Below are 18647 nucleotides of genomic sequence, written 5' to 3'. Positions count from 1 at the left end.
CTGTATTTCAATCTCCATTTTAAAGGCGGTGTTATGACCTTAAATTATAGGCTTTCACTTTTAAGAACATAATAATCTCTCAGTGCTGCAACTCTGCAGGGAGGGGCACTGATGCTCAGTCCCCTAGAAACATAGCGGGTGGAAGAGAAGAGAGGAAAAGCCCTGATGCGCTGTCACAGCTTGAGCTCTAAAGTCACAATTGAGACATGCTTACGACAAATCCAATCCGGCCATCCCACCGCCTGAGTTACACTGCCCGGTGTTCTGTTTCCCTGGAAGCTGCATTAACTCTTCTGGTCCTCTAGGGTACTGAAAAGTAATTTACTGATACGTCACCCCAAATGGTGCTCTTGTGGTCCAAGATCTGGTCTATGTCCAAATTGATACAAAGCCTCAAAGACCTGCTAGGAGTAGCTTATAAATTAGGGCACTATGGTTTATCTTCCAGAAACTATTTTCCAAATGTCAGGTATCACATAGTCATTTTTTATTTGCTTAACAGATTATTTTAAAGAGCTTAAGAGATCACATAGTCTATACATTAACCTGCCAACAAACCCCCAAAATCTTAATTTAAATTAAAAAAAATGAAGCCCCATAAAGTATGAAAAAGAATGTGACGTAAATTCAAATGTTTCTTTTTAAGTTTGCTGCATAACACTCACACATGACAGGAGATGCACTCTTGGTTTAAAAAAGGAAATCAATTCTACAAGGGCTGCCCATATATTGGAATTATGTTAATGAATCTGTTTTGTTCAAATGGTAAAAGTTTGACTTATTAACTAGAAATTTATTAAAAATTAGAAATAAAAGATTGAAGAGCCTCAAAGAATGTATTAGTAGAATGCTTGAGTCCATAAACAAAGTAGATAATATCAATTCTTAAAACATCTACATTTTAAACTAATATGTGAATTATGCTAGATTCAATCCAACAAAACTAATAGTGATGTTTAGCCTGCACTGAAACTAAAAGATAATATTTAAAATTTATAGGTACAGCCGGGAACTGTGGCTCACATCAGTAATCCTAGCACTTTGGGAGGCTGAGGGTGGGGAATCATTTAAGGCCAGGAGTTCAAGACCAGACTGGACAACATGGCAAACCCCTGTCTCTACTAAAAATACAAAAATTAGCCCGGCATGGTGGCACATGCCTATAATCCCAGCTACTTGGGAAGTTGAGGCACAAGAATCGGTTGAACCCCAGCGGTGGAGGCTGCAGCGAGCCAAGATCTTGCCACTGCACCCCAGCCTGGGTGACAATGGGAGACTCTGTCTCAAAAACAACAACAACAAAAATTAATTAAATTTTTTAAAAATTTAGAAGTGCAAGGGAAAATAACTTTTTGTTTTCACAGAAAATTTTTTAAAAAGGAAGGAAGGAAAGGGAAGGAAGAAAGGTAGGAAGGGAGGGAGGGAGGGAGGGAGACGTAGCTATGCTGGGATGCATAGTTGAAATGTGAAATGATAATACGGATGTGTCCATTATGATTAAATTAAGATTATAGAGTCTATTTGTACAAAACAACTCAAAAGAACATACAGTATATAGTGTGTATTTGCATATGTTTTGATAGTGTATATGTAATATATATTGTAAGAATGAAAAAAAACATCAATTTTCCATCAATCTGAGCTTCAAAGAGAGCTTTAAGTGAAATTAAAGTGGCTTATAAAATGCTTTACCAATGGGAACTATTATTTTCAAATCAATCTAATTACTTTTTATACTTTTTATTCTATATTGTAATCATTTGTTCACTTATCCATCTCCCCTCTAGGCAATAAGCTCTTTGAGGAAAGGGCTAGGTTTTGCTAACAACTATTTTCCCTATTTTGGCACAGGGTCTAGCACATAGATGTTAAAAATTATTTGCTGAATAAAATAAAGGCAATTTAAGAAATAAAATAATTTTAATTCCATAACCACTAAAGGTCAACCATATCAAACTATGAAACAAACCTTATAAACATTGTCCACAATCTCTACCCTATTACTTTGTGAAATTATAATGAAATCTTTTGGTACTTCAGAAAATATTTTATCTTGCATGAAATGCAAAATGGATCTATCCTATTCCGAATTGTCATGTGGAAAAGTGTGAGGAAAGTTTCTATGGAATATGCAGTTCTAAAAAGCTAAAAAATGTGAGAATTTTATAAATTTGTTTTTCCTCTTTGTGATTCCTTTCTTTTTTTAAACCCATCTCTATTATTTATGAAATGCTTGTCATGTGCCAGAAAGTGTTAAGTGCCTTAAGGGCATTACTGCATTGAGTTCTCATGACAACCCTCTAAAAAAATTACTATTATTATCCCCAGCATACGAAGAGAGTGGCTTTTATTTTCCCAACTTTATATTGTTAGAAACTGGCAGAACAAGGACTCAATCGAGTTCTGTCTGAATCCAGAGTTAACTTTTACTCATTATGCTATATTACCTCTCATGCATGTTTTTGGGGGACTTAGAGCATTCTTTCTTTTTTTTTTTTTGAGACAGAGTCTCACTCTGTCGCCCAGGCTGGAGTGCAATGATGCGATCTCGGCTCACTGCAAGCTCCGCCTCCCGGGTTCACGCCATTCTCCTGCCTCAGCCTCTGGAGTAGCTGGGTCTACAGGTACTCACCACCACGCCCAGCTAATTTTTTGTATTTTTAGTAGAGACAGGGTTTCACCATGTTAGCCAGGATGGTCTCGATCTCCTGACCTATTGATCTGCCCGCCTCGGCCCCCCAAAGTGCTGGGATTACAGGCAGATTATTTCTTATACTAAAAATTTGGATGATGAAAAGTGATGAAGACTCATTGTATGCTTACTATGAGTCAGTGTTCATGGCATCAAGTTCTCATTCACAGCTTAGCAAAGCAAGCCAGTCTAATCCTCAAGGTGCCAGATCAGAACTCTTAAGTCTCTATATATGACAGGTGTACCATATAAGGTAGCAATTCATACGCTGTGGTATACAGAAATAGTAAAAACTGAGTAAATAATAGACTATCTAGAAAATACATAGTGGTCTTCAGACAACCATATATCTACTCAAAATATTTTCATAGAAAGTCCCAGAAGACTAATTCTACAAATTTTCTTATTTTTGCCATCTCCAAATGATAATTACATTATATCTAAAAATCCTGCATGAAATCTATCAAGAGTGGGAGAAAACCATAAGAAAAGGTAACAAAAGGCTGGGTATGGTGGCTTATGCCTGTAATCCAAGCACTCTGGGGGGCCAAGGTGGAAGGATCATTTGAGGACAGGAGTTTGAGACCAGCCTGGGCACGCAGCAAAATCCCATCTCTACAGAAATGAAAATTAAAAAAAAAATTGCCAGGCATGGTGGTGCATGTCTGTAGTCCTAGCTACTTGGGAGGCTGAGGCAGGAAGATCGCTTGAGCCAAGAAGTTGGAGGCTGCAGTGAGATATGATCATGCCACTGTACTACAGCCCGGGTGATAAAACAAGACCCTCGTCTCTTAAATAAAAAAAAGAAAAAATAACAAAAGATACCATTAGAATTTAAACATTAAGCAAACTCATGCCAATCTTTGAATATGCCCCAAAAGAATAGTGTAAAGAGAATTCTTTTGAAAGATGAAAAGATGAGGGAAATGACTATTCATCATATATCAGTAAATCAACCAACCAACCAACCAACCAAATTGTTCCTAAATGGAATACATATGAGCCATGAAATACATTATTATGAAGTAATTTCCACTGATTTCTGAAATAGAAGTTTATTTCCATTGTGGGGGGGCAGGTGAAAAACCACCTGGACTATTTATTTATTTATTATTTATTGAGACAGGATCTCTCTGTTGCCCAGATTGGAATGCAATGGTTTGATCATGGCTAACTGCAGGCTTGAACCTCTGAGCTCAAGCTATCCTCCTGCCTCAGACTCGGCATGTGCCATCACAGGGTAATTTTTTTAAAGTTTTTGTAGAGATGGAGTCTTGCTGTGTTGCCCAGGATGGTCTTGAACTGCTGGGCTCAAGCAATCCTTTTGCCTTGGCCTCCCAAAGTGCTAGGATTACATGCATGAGACACCAATACCAGCCTGTCCTGGACTATTTAAAAACTTTTGTCAAAGAAGACTGTGACGAGCATATTGGATATTGCATTATGTTAGAAGTACTATGTTGGAAGCTCTATTTCTTTGGAACTCTTCACACCTGTAAACTTTCACTGTTTTATTGCAGTCTAATTTATTCATATACAAAGTTTTATTGAGTCCCTACTATGTATGAAATATTGTAGATTCTGTAGGGAGGCAGAAAAATAAAAAGATAAAAATGATAGATATACTATACTCAACTAATCAACCACGATAGATTAAATATATACTTAAATAACTGTATCACAGGGGAGAAAATGGGTATCACAAGAGAAACTATTATTTTAAAAGAATATTATATATAAGCTGTGAAGAGAAGAGAAGATACATCATGGAAGAATTCACATGTGAGTTGAGTGGTGAAGGATGAGGAGGTACTTTACTCATAAAGAAACCAGAAGCCACAATTCAGGTAGAAGAGTCAACATGAACATACGCGCAAGGAACAGACAAGATCCTGGAAAGAGAAGGGTCAAGGAGAAGTGCAAAGCGTTGAAGTCAAGACATGGCTAAAAAATAAAGACTGGAATTGTTTCTTCCTTAAAATCCTAAAGTCTCAGGTCAGGTGTTCTTGGATTTTTTTTTTCACTTTTGTATCCTGAAGATTAGATTCCATTTTTTCTGTATGGAGAATCAGAATTTGAAAATAAAGTCATACTATAGTACCACACTATACTGATGTTATGGCATCTAACAATAATACTCATGCATGAAAGTTCTTTTATTTCAAACTTTTTCTTTTACTATATATAAAATTCGAAATTCTGTATGTTAAATTTACTTATCATGAGGGATAAACATGATTATGAGGGAATCACTGGTCAGAATACTGCATTTAGTTTGAATAACAGCTATAGATTAATTGTCCTTATTTGCTTTTAAAAATAAATATTGAATATGATGGAAGCTACTGCAGCATTTTTTTCTACTGTAATTATTTCATACAGTAGAATTCATTCCAATTTCATGATTTCTCTACTTTCATACTAAATTCATTTTACTCCTTAATGTATAATCAGTGGGAAAAATGTTAGAAATTAAATGTGAAAAGAGCATAGAAATGCATTTTATCCCTATAGCAGATAAGTTAATAGAAATAATATTTACCTGCAAATTAATCAATAGTAGTAATGCCATAAAACAAAAGTTGAATATATTAATCAATGATAATGAACATTTTTAATGTATATAACTCTAAATTGTTATCTATAATGAAATTAATCAGTAAAAATTAATCTGTGCAGGCATCTCTGAATAAGGATAGAATAACCAGTTATCACAGAAATACAAATAAATAGAAGTTACTAACTATATTACAAAGTAAAACTGTAGAAGTCTCTTAAAACTTATGTAAGACATGAGAATGAATTTTAGGCTGGGGGGTTCATGCCTATAATCCCAGCACTCTGGGAGGTTTCAGTGAGAGGATTGTCTGTGGCCAGGAGTTCAAGACAAGTCTGGGTAGGTAACATAGTGAGACACTGTCTCTACTAAAATTTTTTCATTTCTTTTCATTTCATTTCTTTTCTCTTTTTCTTTTTTTTTTTTTTTTTGTGACAGAGTCTTGCCCTGTCGCCCAGGCTAGAGTGCAGTGGCGCAATCTCAGCTCACTGCAACCTCCACCTCCCAGTTCAAGCAATTCTCCTGCCTCAGCCTCATGAGTAGCTGGGACTACTGGTGCGTGCCACTATGCCCGGTTAAATTTTTTTGTATTTTTAGTGGAGATGGGGTTTCACCATGTTAGCCAGGATGGTCTTGATCTCCTGACCTCATGATCTGCCCACCTCCGCCTCCCAAAGTGCTGGGATTACAGGAGTGAGCCACCGTGCCCAGCCTTCTAAAATTTTTTTTAAAAGTTAGCCAGGCATGGTGGCATGTACCTGTATAGTACCAGTTACTTGGGAGACTGAGGTAGGAGGATTGCTTGAGCCCAGAAGGTCGAGGTTGAAGTGAGCTATGATAGCACCATTACACTTTAGCCTGGATGACAAAATGAGACTCTGTCTTAAAACTTTTTTTTTTAATTAACACTGATGTCCAATTTCATATGGTATCGAATTAGAAATAATATCAGTTAGTAGAACTGATCACCCTGAAAGTGTGGCGACACCAATAGCAAGTGGAACCCTTTTCACTATGCACAATGCAATACTAACCTTTATTTTAACTAAAACCCACTTCCTTGAACACGCTGTTTCCACTGAGGTTCTTTCTAGTAACAAATACTTATCTTTCTTCCTAGGTTGTAATATTTCTGGCTAGTTGATACTTTTTCTTGAATATTTACCTTCCACTTTTATTTAAAAGTTTAAATTTCTTTGCAGTTTATGACAACTGGCTATGCTAACTTATACCTCTGCCCCTCCCGAAACCCAACCCCTTTTATTCCCTTTCTGGTATCTAATGGTCACTCCTTCATTTACTGAAGTCCTTGAGATCTGGCTTAGACTTTTCTTCAATTCTCAATTTTACCACAATCCTAAAGGACTTAAATAGCCGTTACAAAAACCTAACCAATCGCCCAATTATCCCAAACTTACATAAATCCAGTTATCTTCATATTTATCTTCTCTTCCATTACACTCTATTCACTCCAATGCTGTGTCATATAATTTTTCAACTAATAGAATAGCATCTATATAAAATATTACATTTCAAAAACATATTCTCTCTTTTTTTTTTTTCTTGAGACAGGGTCTCACTCTGTCAACCAGGTTGGAGTGCAGTGGTACAATCTCAGCTCACTGCAGCCTTTGCCTCACTAGCTAAAGGGATCCTCCCATCTCAGCCTCCCAAGTAGTGGCCCACAGGTGTGCAATACTATGCCTGGCTAATTTTTGTATTTTTTGAAGAGGCTGGTCTCAAATTCCTGGAGTCAAGCTATCTAACTGCCTTGGCCTTCCAAAGTGCTCGGATTACAGGCATGAGCCATCACACAGGCCTCAAAGACATATTATAACTAAAACCTCTTACCTCCCCGAACCCTATTTTTACTATATCATATAATTTTCCAATTCTTGGATTTCATCTGTTTTATCCTACTTCATCAGTTCCCACATGAACTTGTCTTCCTTGTTATTTAGCACTGACATTTATACAAGCACTCTCAGTTTCTTTCTACTGCTATTTTTTCCAACAACCCCATCCATCAAAACTCCCACTCCTCAATAAATGCTATAGTGTGACTTAACTGTTTCTACACTTTACCTATCTCAGTGCTACTGAGAAAGATCACACTGCTCTCTCATGCTGGTGTCTCTTGAAATTGTCTCCAGCCTGCAGAACTATTCAACAACCCTTTAATTTGTCCATGGTACACTACTGAGAAAGATCACACTGCTCTCTCATGCTGGTGTCTCTTGAAACTGTTTGTCTCCAACCTGCAGAACTATTCAACAACCCTTTAATTTGTCCATGGTAAGCTACTTCTCATATTTTCTTCAGTAGTTATTCCAAATCTTCAAACCCCCTAACTCAACTTTTAAACTCTTATATTCTTACTTCTTATGTGATTGAGAAAATCTAGGCCATCAGACAGTATTAGCCAACTTCCCAACTCCTTATCTAATAACTTATCTATTTTCATATTTGTTTTTCCCTTTTCAAGCCAGTTTGTCCAGCTATGTTTCTGATCCCATCTCCTCCTCCATCTTCAGGTTCTTACTCTAGTAGATGTGCATTCTCAGTCCTCTATCTTCAGATAGACCTTCTCTTCAGACCATGTATGTTACCTAGTCCCAAATTTGTCACTTGAAGGGTCACATATAGTGACTGTGAAGTCATGAGTACACTCAAGTTTACCACACAGGAAAATAATATGATGGCGTGTCAACATTTAACCTAGTAATTTTCCTAAATTTTTGAGAATAATATATTTAATTATTAATTGAGAATCTTCAATATGTAGCCAGTTCACAGTTTTAGGCCAGTGATTATATTTATGTCCAAAGAATAAATTTTGGACAGTAACAGAAAGGAAAAAAAATCACCTTTTCTTGAGCATAAGGTCTGTGTTTTATTCATCTTCAGCACTCTGGAAATTTAAAAATATATGCACAGATGAGAAAAATAGAAAAAAGATGAATATTTTAGGGAAAGGTGGCTTGGAAGGAGTATTAGAATAAAAGAAAAGATGCTTGACAAACTAAACCCTAAACAAAATATTGTTTGCATATTATCACCACTAAAGTCATATTTATAGAAGAAGCAACGTAGACTATAGATTCTCCTTCCCCCACTTTTTTTTGGAGACTTTTTTTGGCATTTAAAAAAGACGTAATTCACAGGTGATAAAACACACCCTTTTAAAGTACATGATTCAGCAGCTTCTAGAACATTCACAAAGTTGTGTGATTATCACCACTATCTATTTTGACAACATTTCATCACCCCAAAAATGAACTCTGTATCTATTAGTAGTCATTCTCCAGTCTCCTTTCCCCTTAACCCCTGGCAACAAGTAATCTACTTTTTTTTTAAGGATTTTCCTATTCTGGACATTTCATATAAATGAAATAATACAATATATGGCCTTTTGTGCCTTTCTTCTTTTACTTAGCATAAGTTTTGCAAGCTTCATCCATGTAGTATGAATCAGTGGTTCAATCCTTTTTACAGCTGAATAATATTCCACTGCATGGATATACCACATTGTTTACCTATTTACCAAAGCAGAGATCTTTTTCTCTGATGTTTTCACAAATTAACTACTTCAGAGAAACTGACTACTCATATTTTATGCTATTATCCTAATGAGCTTGTTATATGGTTTGGCTGTGTCACCACCCAAACCTCATCTTGAATCATAGCTCCCATAATCCCCATGTGTCATTGGAGGGATTGGGTGGGAGGTAATTGAATTATGGGGGCGGGTTTTTCCCATGCTGCTCTCGTGATAGTGAATAAATCTCATGAGATCTGATGGTTTTATAAAGGGCATTTCCCTTGCACGTGGTCTCTTGCCTGCTGCCATGTAAGATGTGCCTTGCTCCTCCTTCACCTTCCTCCATGATTGTGAGGCCTCCCCAGGCATGTGGAACTATAAGTCAATTAAACCTCTTTTTCTTTATACATTATCCAGTCTCAGGTATTTCTTTACAGCAATATGAAAATGGACTAATACAGCTTAGATTTATAAGTTATTTTTTAAGATAAGCATTTCCTACTAAACTAATCTCCATGAGAGATAATATCTCAAGTTATGGAAGGAGAAATGGGGATATGGAGAAATAAACATATTTCAGAGGCAATTAAGCATTAGAATCAACAAGACTTGGTGAATGGAGGGAAGAAATTGTGCCCAGTGGAGAAGAACTAATCAAGAGTGATGCCCAGGTTTCTGGTTTGAGCAGGTGCAAAGATACCAGGCCATGCACTGAGACTGAGTGTATAGAAGGAGGAGTAAGTTATTTATTTTGGCTGCTGGTTTGATGAGGGGTATAACGAATTTAATTTTACATGCTGAGCTTAGCATGCCCCTGGGACATACAAGAAGATGTCCAGAACCCAGGTGGACAGATCTGGCAGATAATTAGGAGGGAGATCTGGGCTGGAAGTATAGATTTGGAAGTTATCAATACATACATGCTACCTGAAGTCATGAAGCAGAATGCACCATCAAGATAATACGTGTAGATAGTGAAGAAAAGAGGGCCCAGGATGGGATCCTGGAAAATGTCAACATGGAGGACATACAGAAAGCTCACAAAGAAGACAGAGGTGGCCAGAGTGTATGGAGAACTAAGAGGCAATCATAAAAGCCAAGAGGGCAAACAAAATGTTTCAAGAAGAGACTGGCAATGAGATCAAATTCTAAATAAAGTTTGCCTGATAAAATATAAAAACTGCTAACTAAATTTAGCAGCATACATAATTTCAGTTATGCAACAAAAAGTTACATAACTTGTAATTGTAATAAAATAGATGTAGAAAAACAAATCCTCAAAAGGGAGGCAAACAAGAGAGTAGATTTTAGGTACTCCTAACACACACAAAATAAAAGAAAGAAAGAAAGGTAACTATATGAGACAATGGGTATGTTAAGTTGCTTGACTACAGTAAATGCTATGTGTGTGTATATATGTGTGTGTGTGTATCTATATATATCTCAAAATAAGCATATCAAAACATCACATTTTACACCTTAAATGTGTACAATAAAAAATGACAATGGTAAAAAATTTCAATTATTACGTCTAATATGGTAGAATTAATATAGTCCAAGAAGGCTGTGCACGGTGGCTCACGCCTGTAATCCAAGCACTTTGGGAGGCTGAGGCAGGTGGATCACTTGAGGTCAGGAGTTTGAGACCAGCCCCTGGGCAACATGGCAAAATGCTGTCTCTACTAAAATTATAAAAATTAGCTGGGCATGGTGGCGCATGCCTGTAATCCCAGCTACTTGGGAGACTGAGGCAGGAGAACTGTTTGAACCAGGGTGATGGAAGTTGCAGCGAGCAGAGATTGTGCCACTGCACTCCAGCATGGGCAGCAGAGTGAGACCCTGTCTCAAATATATATATATAATACATGTTACATATATAATATATACATAATATAATATATAATATATATTACATATATAATATATAAATATATTACATATATAATATACAAAATATATATTACATATATTATATATAGTATATAATATATATTACAAGAAATTGAATGGGATTAGTATGTTTTTGGTATTTCACTTGAACTTGCCAACAGACTAGATAAAAAAGAAAATACAATGGGCTACATTGTTTTCTTATCAGTAAGGCAGCTATATTAGTTCTTTAAGAGAGATAATAATAAAATCTTAGTTTTACCTAGACTATTCTAAAATGGATGAGTAGCATAAGAAACAATATCCTCAAAAATGCTTGGATAGCTAATGTAAAAGTAATTCTATATGGGTATTGCTGTTTCTTTAAGAACTTTCCCTGAGCCTCTTCTACTCAACATAGTAGAGGAGGTTCTAGCCATAAGTTAACCAACATAGCAGAGGAGATTCATGAGGCAAGAAAAAGAAATAAAGGGATTCAGATTGAAAAAGAGAAAGTAAAACTATCTTTAAATGCAGGTGACATGATCTCCTATATAGAAAATTCTAAGGAATCAACAAAAAACGATTACAGCTAAAAAATGACTACAGCAAAGATATAAGATCAACATACAAAAATTAATCGTATTTCTATACACTAGCAATGAACAATGAAAAATGAAAGTAATGAAACAATTCCATTTACAATAGCATCTAAACAAAATACTTAGAATAAATTTAAGAAAAGAAGTAAAAGATGTATATACTGAAAACTACAAAACATCATTGCAAGGAAGTAAAGAAGCTGGGTATGGTGGCTTACACCCATAATCCCAGCCCTTTGGGAGGCTGAGTAGAGAGGATTGCTTGAGCCCAGGGGTTCGAAACCAGCCCAGGCAACATGGCCAAACCCTGTCGCTACAAAAAATTTTTAAAAAATTAGTTGGGTGTGATGGCGTGCCCCTGTAGTCATAACTATTCAGGAGACTGAGGTGGGAGGATCACCTGAGCCTGGGGAGATAGAGGCTGCAGTGACCCATGATTGTACCACTGTACTCCAGCCTGGGCAACACAGTGAGATGCTGTCTCAAGAAAAAAAAAGAAAGTAAAGAAAAAATAAATGTTTTCTGCAGATCATATGGGGCAGAAAAATAAAGAAAAAATAAATGGAACAACATTTTGTGCTCATGGATTAGAAGACTTAATATTCTTAAAATGGTAACAATCCCCAAATTGATCTAACTGAACACAATCTCTATCAAAATTCCAGAAATTTTCCCCCTGAATTGACAAACTGAACTGAAATTTCATTAGGAAATACAAGCAACCCAAAAGAGAGGAGGAATAGTACCTACACAATACTGGCATCATAATCACCTGTGGTGTTTTAAAAATGCAGAATCACAACTTTAGGGTGATGTTCAAGTACTTTCAAAAAGTTCCCAGTTGAGTATTATGCACAATCATAAAACAGAGTAGAAGTTATTTGGGCTTATAAGGTTTTCATTGGTAATAAATAGAAGATAGCCTTAGTGATAAAGAAGAAAACAACAACAAAAAAGAAAGTACAAGCCTCAGGTAATAGTTGGTGGAGGAACATAGCCCATCTTACCCTCTGGGATGAGTTGGCACTGAAACACACTTCCAGAAAATTAAAAACAAAACAAAACAAAAAACTAAGCTTGATGGAATATTGGAATGGAATATTAAATACTGTCTGGAAACATCTGCCAAATAGTAGAAACTTATGTTCAGCTGTTTGTTGTACCAGCGGTCAGTCACAGAACCAATTACCTCTTGAATTTATGATATTAAAGGCAAATCATCAGTATAACAGGCAATGCTCACTTTCCTGTTTGTTGTATACTATCATCTAAGCTATGGAAAGGTGCGTGAATCATTGAAAAATCCATTCCTCTGTTTAACAAGCTAAAAAGCCCAGATAGACAAAATAGATAGGTGTACACAACACTCAGGATGACAATCCTGGTATTTTAGAGTCCTAATCACAACTATTTTCAAGAAACCTCTGCTTCCCCTTTAAAATTCTATAATATAGGCATAAATAGGCTGTATATATCAAGTTATATCACATAGCTATGTAATCTGTTTTCACACTAACTCTGATCTAGAATATGTTAGCAGCAGTGACTTTGAATAAATGTTTCATTAACAATTATTCTGCTTGCTCTTCTAAAGATTATGAGATCTTTTGCTAGATAATTGAAATGGTGTCTCTTAAGATCAGTTATTCATGAAAATTTGAACTGATGCCCCAAATTTTTCCTTAAAAAAGTCTCTATCTCAAAAAGAGCAATTCTCTTAAAAAAGAGCAATGATAATTCCATAGCATTTATAGATATGCCTGAGAACCATAAGTGTGTAGAGAAATAATTTCTTGATTTTTGGTTTGAACACAAAGTTACCAACATTGTTGCTTTTGACAATACTATGCTTTTCAGTATTTGTTTTTTCTATCTTCCATTGCAAATTACTTAAGATTGCCTCTCTCTGAATATTTCATCAAATATTCTTATGAATTTGTTGAGGCCATCCTGATGACATTTTGGATATGGAACTATCCTCAAACATCCATCCACACATGGCTAAGAAACTGCATCACTCTCAGGCTTAGAAATTTTAACATGTTTAATTTCATTAAACTTTTTAAATTTTTATTTTTGATGTGTGTGTAAATATAGCTAAGTATAAATATATTACTCATTAATTAACAGGAAAAATATTATATTCAAACATTTAACAAACTATTTTTGAACTTACTTTTTGCTATTCATTTCTACTTTTACATTCAGTAGACTTACTAAAATGTGACTTACTATAAAATGAACATAATCATGCAGCAAGATCTGTATCATACAATTAGATCTAATTAATGAAAATAACAATTATATTGGATTCTGTTTATTTTAGTTACTGGGTTAATTGTAAGTACTAGCATTGCTATAAATGTTAAACTCTGAGGTAAATTTTTTTTTTCCTTCATATTAGGTTGGTGCAAAAGTAATTGCAGCTTCTGCCATTAAAATTAATGGCATTAAAAGTAATGGCCATTAAAAGTAATGGCAAAAGCTGCAATTACTTTTGGACCACCCTTCATAAAACTTAGATTTCAAATAAAAGATATAAAATGTCAATCATATATAGGTTGAGCATTCCCTAATTTGAAAATCCAAAATCCTAACTGCTCCAAAATCCAAAACTTTCTGAGTGCCACAATGCACAGTAACCTTTAAATCAAAACACAATATTGTAGGGAGAGGCTGAAAGCCTGTCATCGTTTTTTTTTTTGTTATTGCTTAAGTGCTGATATAGGTGTTCTGGTGATGCTACTATGCTGCTTAGTTCCCTGAACACATTACCTTTTCACTGTATTAATAGTTTGTCATATTTTTTACTGTTAAGTACTTATGTGTTAGTAAGTGCAAGAAAGTGACTACTGGTTGGGAGCACAGAAATTCAGAGTCAGAAATGGTATGATGCCAAACAACCACAGACTGTCCACATGAGTGACTGAGACAGATGTCTTTGCTTGCTTCTGATCGTTCAATGCAGACAAACTTTCTTTCATTCACAAAATTATTAAAAATACTGGATAAAATTACCTTCAGGCTATGTGTATAAGGTGTCTATAAAACATTAATGAATTTAGTGTTTACACGTGGGTCCTATCCTCAATATATCTCATTTTATATATGTAAAAATTCCAAAATCTGAAAAAAATCCAAACTCTGAAACACTTCTGGTCCCAAACATTTCAGATATGGAATATTCAGCCTGTAGTATAGAATAAGATTATTTCCAATAATGTTGTATAAGAACATAAGTTGTTATTAATGTTTAAACAATCTATGATTGTGTTTATCAACTACCAAAACAAAATGATGCTTGGAATACTCAGATATATTTTCCCTCACAATAAAGACTGAGATTTATTCTAAGAAGTAAAAGCAAATTCAAAAGCCTATGTTGAAATGATTAATGAGTGCTACCAACATTTTCTTTTTCTTTTTCTTTTTGGGATGGAGTCTCGCTCTGTCACCAGGCTGGATTGCAGTGGCATGATCTCGGCTCACGGCAACCTCCACCTCCTGGGTTCAAGCGATTCTCCCACCTCAGCCTCCCGAGTAGCTGGGACTATGGGCGCACACCACCATGCCCAGCTAATTTTTGTACTTTTAGTAGAGACGGGGTTTCACCACGTTGGCCAGGATGGTCTTGATCTCCTGACCTCGTGATCCTCCCACCTCAGCCTCCCAAAGTGCTGGGATTACAGGCGTGAGCCATCGCACCTGGCCCCAACATTTTCTTATAAACAATTGCTGTTGATACTTCTTGCCATGTTCCAGGATATATGTTCCCTACAGAGATCAACCTGGCCTCTTCTAGTTTACAGTTCCAGAAGCATTACACAGTTACTTAAGCTAAGTGTAGTGCTTTGATCAACCACATTTCTAGAATGTACCATCTTTGCTTTTCCTTGAAAAATAATGTGCTCTTTTTTTGAAGAAATAATGAAGCGAGTACTATTTAAAAACCAGAAACTTAAGGTTATAGTCTTCTCTGAATCTCTGCCCAGCAAGCCAGGTATGGCAGTGTGGGATCTGGGCTCCAGGCAAACACCAATGGGTTCATGTGTTCTCATCTATACAGTATGTAGAAAACACATTAGAGACTCATTCTTTTCTTTGCTCTTGGAAGAAAGGAAACTCTATGTATCTTTCCAAGGACACCGTGGAAAGCTTTTCTCTGTGCATTAGTGATGAAATAATCCTATGCCCAACAAATCAGAAAAATGGTCATCTTTATTAGTAAACCGATGTAATTATCAAAAGTTAGATAAATATCAAAGACAGATTTGAAATTACTAATTTAGATTCAAATAATAAAACATACCTTAAGATTCATTTTTATGTTTAATGCCTGTTATACAGAAACTTTCATAGAGCACAAATACAGTTAAATATATCTAAGATAACAAGGGAAGGGACATCAGCTAAATCACTGAATTGTATACCCAATGGGTAGAGATCTATCCCAAATATCTGTCTCACTGTGAGAAAAGTGAGACAAGCACAATTTTAGACTGGGCTTAGATATAATAAGGCAAAATCTTGCTTACAAATAAGGCGTGCTTTTATTGAGCAGGCTTTGTACTAACACAAAATCAAATTCTGTACTACTAGAAAACTCCATCCCTCCAAAATGTACATAATTTACAATTTTCAATCTCATATAAATGTAATTAGAACAACCTAATATCTTCAAGCAGAAGGATAAAGTCTTACTGCACATTTGTGCTAATTTGACTGTATGTAATATACATAATACTGTAAAGATAGCTTCATACTTACTTACTGGCTTGTGCTATGAAAATTAAAATATAGTTGTTTTTATGCCATGCTGCCTGTATTTTTTCCCTGGCCTTCTCCCTGTTCAAAGTTCCCTCTCCAGAAATTTATCTAATGGACTGAGTTTAAGAAAGGCATAACCCACGCTTGCCTTCTAATAAACCCTAAGGCATCTATTCTTTCTTTTCAGAGTATTAAAAAACATTGCTCCTGCTTTGTAATCTTCTGCAGGACTCAAACTGCACTAGAACCTACCAGAAAACTAAGAAGAAGCAAGGGAACCAGAGCGAGAATAAAGTCTACTATTTGCTACCTGTTTTCTCATTCATTTTTGAAGTTTGTTTCTAGGAAATAATCTTTCTTGTAAAGTAAGCTCAATTTTTTTTCAGCCACTTCAGAAGTTCATTTTAAAGAACTCTGCCTTATTTTTGTCTGAAGCAGTTTTCAATATTGGTAAAGAATTTTCAAGTTTCTCTTTTCAATGATCTTTATTAGACCTTACAGATAAAGAAGATATACAGTAACTCATGTTAAAAGAGACACAGGGAAATTTACATTTGATTCAGCTACTCATAACGAACTTGGTAACCAAATAAATCAGACTCTCAGAGCTAGTGGATACAAATTCAAGACTGTTTAATAAATCAATCTATTTGATAATAGTTTGCCAACATATTAATTAGTAATATTAGAAGCTAAATAGATAAAACACAAGAAAATAAAGCAAATATAAATGGCAAAATAATTTTTAGTAATAGTAAAAAAGACTACATTACTAATGGGAAATGCCTACAAATAACATATTTTACCTGGCATCATCCTGTGAGAATCTCCTTTGCAAATTCTCTTTATTCCACTGTTCTTTTTCTTTCCCTTGCTCGTGTATATCTTGTGTTTTTTCCTCGTCTCCTGATTTTCTGTTTTTCTCCTTATTACACGTTTTGGCAATCTCTTTCCCTTTCTCATTCTCATTAATTCTTTCTTCCTTTACCTCTTCCTTCTCATGAACTATCTCTTCATGCTTATCCCCTTCTTTCCCTCCCTCTTCTATTCCCTTTGGTCTTTTGAAAGCAACAGAAATTGAAGGCATGCAAATAAACACACAAAAAAAGAAAGAAAGTCAAGAAAAAACACTTATGAAATTAAACAGAAAGGTAATACAAACTATCAAAACGTAAGTAAAAATTATATCTTTTAAATGTTGAAAACTTACTTCAGTGTATACTAGAGAAGCACTGTACAAATAGCACTTAATTGTAATAGTTTTTAAATCATATTTTCCTTTTACAAAATTACATGAAAAAAGGTAAAAGCTGTGACCTACCTATTATAAAATTTTTAATCCAATAAGAGTAAAATAAAATTTAGCTTAGGCATCTACAAAATCTATAGGACAAGTAAGAAATGCAAATTTATACTAACTTATATATACTACATGTATAAATTTTCTTGAGAAGATGAGGACTTTTTCTATGCATATATAAAAATTTCAAGAGGATAGGAAAGCATCCTACTGAAAAAGTAATATTCTTATGTTTTCTAATAACAAAATATACTATTTTTCATATTCCTTGGAACATGAAAAATTCAAGTCTCAGCCATCACTGTTATTTCAATAAAGATATAATAAAAGGTCTTAATTTTTAAATTACAAACATGAAAAAAGATATTATTTCCAGTGATCTAGTAAGCAAAATTATCCATAGTTTCATAACATTTTCTTCTGTGCAAGAAGTCTGAAATGTGGATTAAAATATATTAAAAAGTAGTATGTACTGAAGTTAAGCTCCCCTTGCTTTAAAATATGTATTAACCTGTTAGAAATAAACAATTTTATGTTCATCCAAGAAACATAAAGACCTTCTAAAACATATTTGGAGAAGTTTGTTGTTGAAATCCCCTTACTCACCTGATTTTCTTGTTTCCTCCTGGGCGTTCTGATTGGACAGACATGTAGCTTGTGCTGCTGAAACGAGAAGCACTACTAGTCCTTGAAACCGCAGATATATCACTTACATCACTGTCCGAAGATTTAGTAGAAACATTATCTGCCCCTCTATGAGGATCCCATCCTGATCGATACTGTTAACACAGATTGACAAATACGCAGAAGTTGTCAGTATTACCACACAAAGCAATTATTAGCTTTCTCCTATTTCAGCACTTTAATTGTCCACAGAGGAAACTGCAAAATCCCACTCAGTTGCATATAAAACAAAAGTGAATGGCAATTATCCTAAAAGAAAAATTTAATTTATATGAAACCTTTGTTTTTAGCAAAGTAATTAGAATGTTTTTACCACACCCCAGTGAAGGCCATTAAAATAGTTTCAAAACAGGACTGGCCTCAGGAAAGAACATTTAGGTAAGATCTGGGAAATAAACATTTGGCTTAATATGAGGAAGTAGAAATTTTTTATTTTTTAATAAATTCTAGTAGCCATCAATTAATCCATTATGCTTCACTGAAAACCTAGAGATAATATAAAATCTAATTATTAAACCATTAACTCTTTTTAGAAAAGCCAAGAGAAAAGAGAAAGTTTAATTTCAGAGTGGTTGCTGGATTTTGATGAATCCTAGAAATACTAGAAAAAGTCATTATTATTTACAATAGTTCAA

General features: G+C 35.0%; 1 protein-coding gene across 48 annotated transcripts in view; it reads right to left on the bottom strand.

Annotated features, from left to right (window-relative positions):
- RIMS2 (regulating synaptic membrane exocytosis 2) overlaps positions 1-18647 on the bottom strand; it is a 773441-nt gene that overhangs the window by 148769 nt on the left and 606025 nt on the right. For 26 of the 48 annotated variants that reach the window (XR_010141279.1, XM_063726750.1, XM_063726767.1 and 23 more), the window contains 2 exons: positions 17935-18107; positions 16835-17086 (listed from right to left, as the gene is read on the bottom strand). The exons of 12 other annotated variants lie outside the window; for them this stretch is intronic. Coding sequence is in view for 35 of the 36 variants with exons in the window: in XM_063726750.1 (XP_063582820.1) it covers positions 16835-17086; positions 17935-18107 (425 nt within the window). In the remaining variant the exon portion in view is untranslated. The remainder of the gene's footprint in view (positions 1-16834; positions 17087-17934; positions 18108-18647) is intronic. 10 more of the 48 variants (XM_063726768.1, XM_063726772.1, XM_063726773.1 and 7 more) reach the window with 1 other exon arrangement.

The sequence above is a fragment of the Pongo abelii genome, chromosome 7 (assembly GCF_028885655.2).
Source record: "Pongo abelii isolate AG06213 chromosome 7, NHGRI_mPonAbe1-v2.0_pri, whole genome shotgun sequence".
In the NCBI taxonomy this organism is placed as follows: domain Eukaryota; kingdom Metazoa; phylum Chordata; class Mammalia; order Primates; family Hominidae; genus Pongo; species Pongo abelii.
Note: the sequence above shows the minus strand (reverse complement) of the source record. Positions and strands in the feature narration are given on the sequence as shown.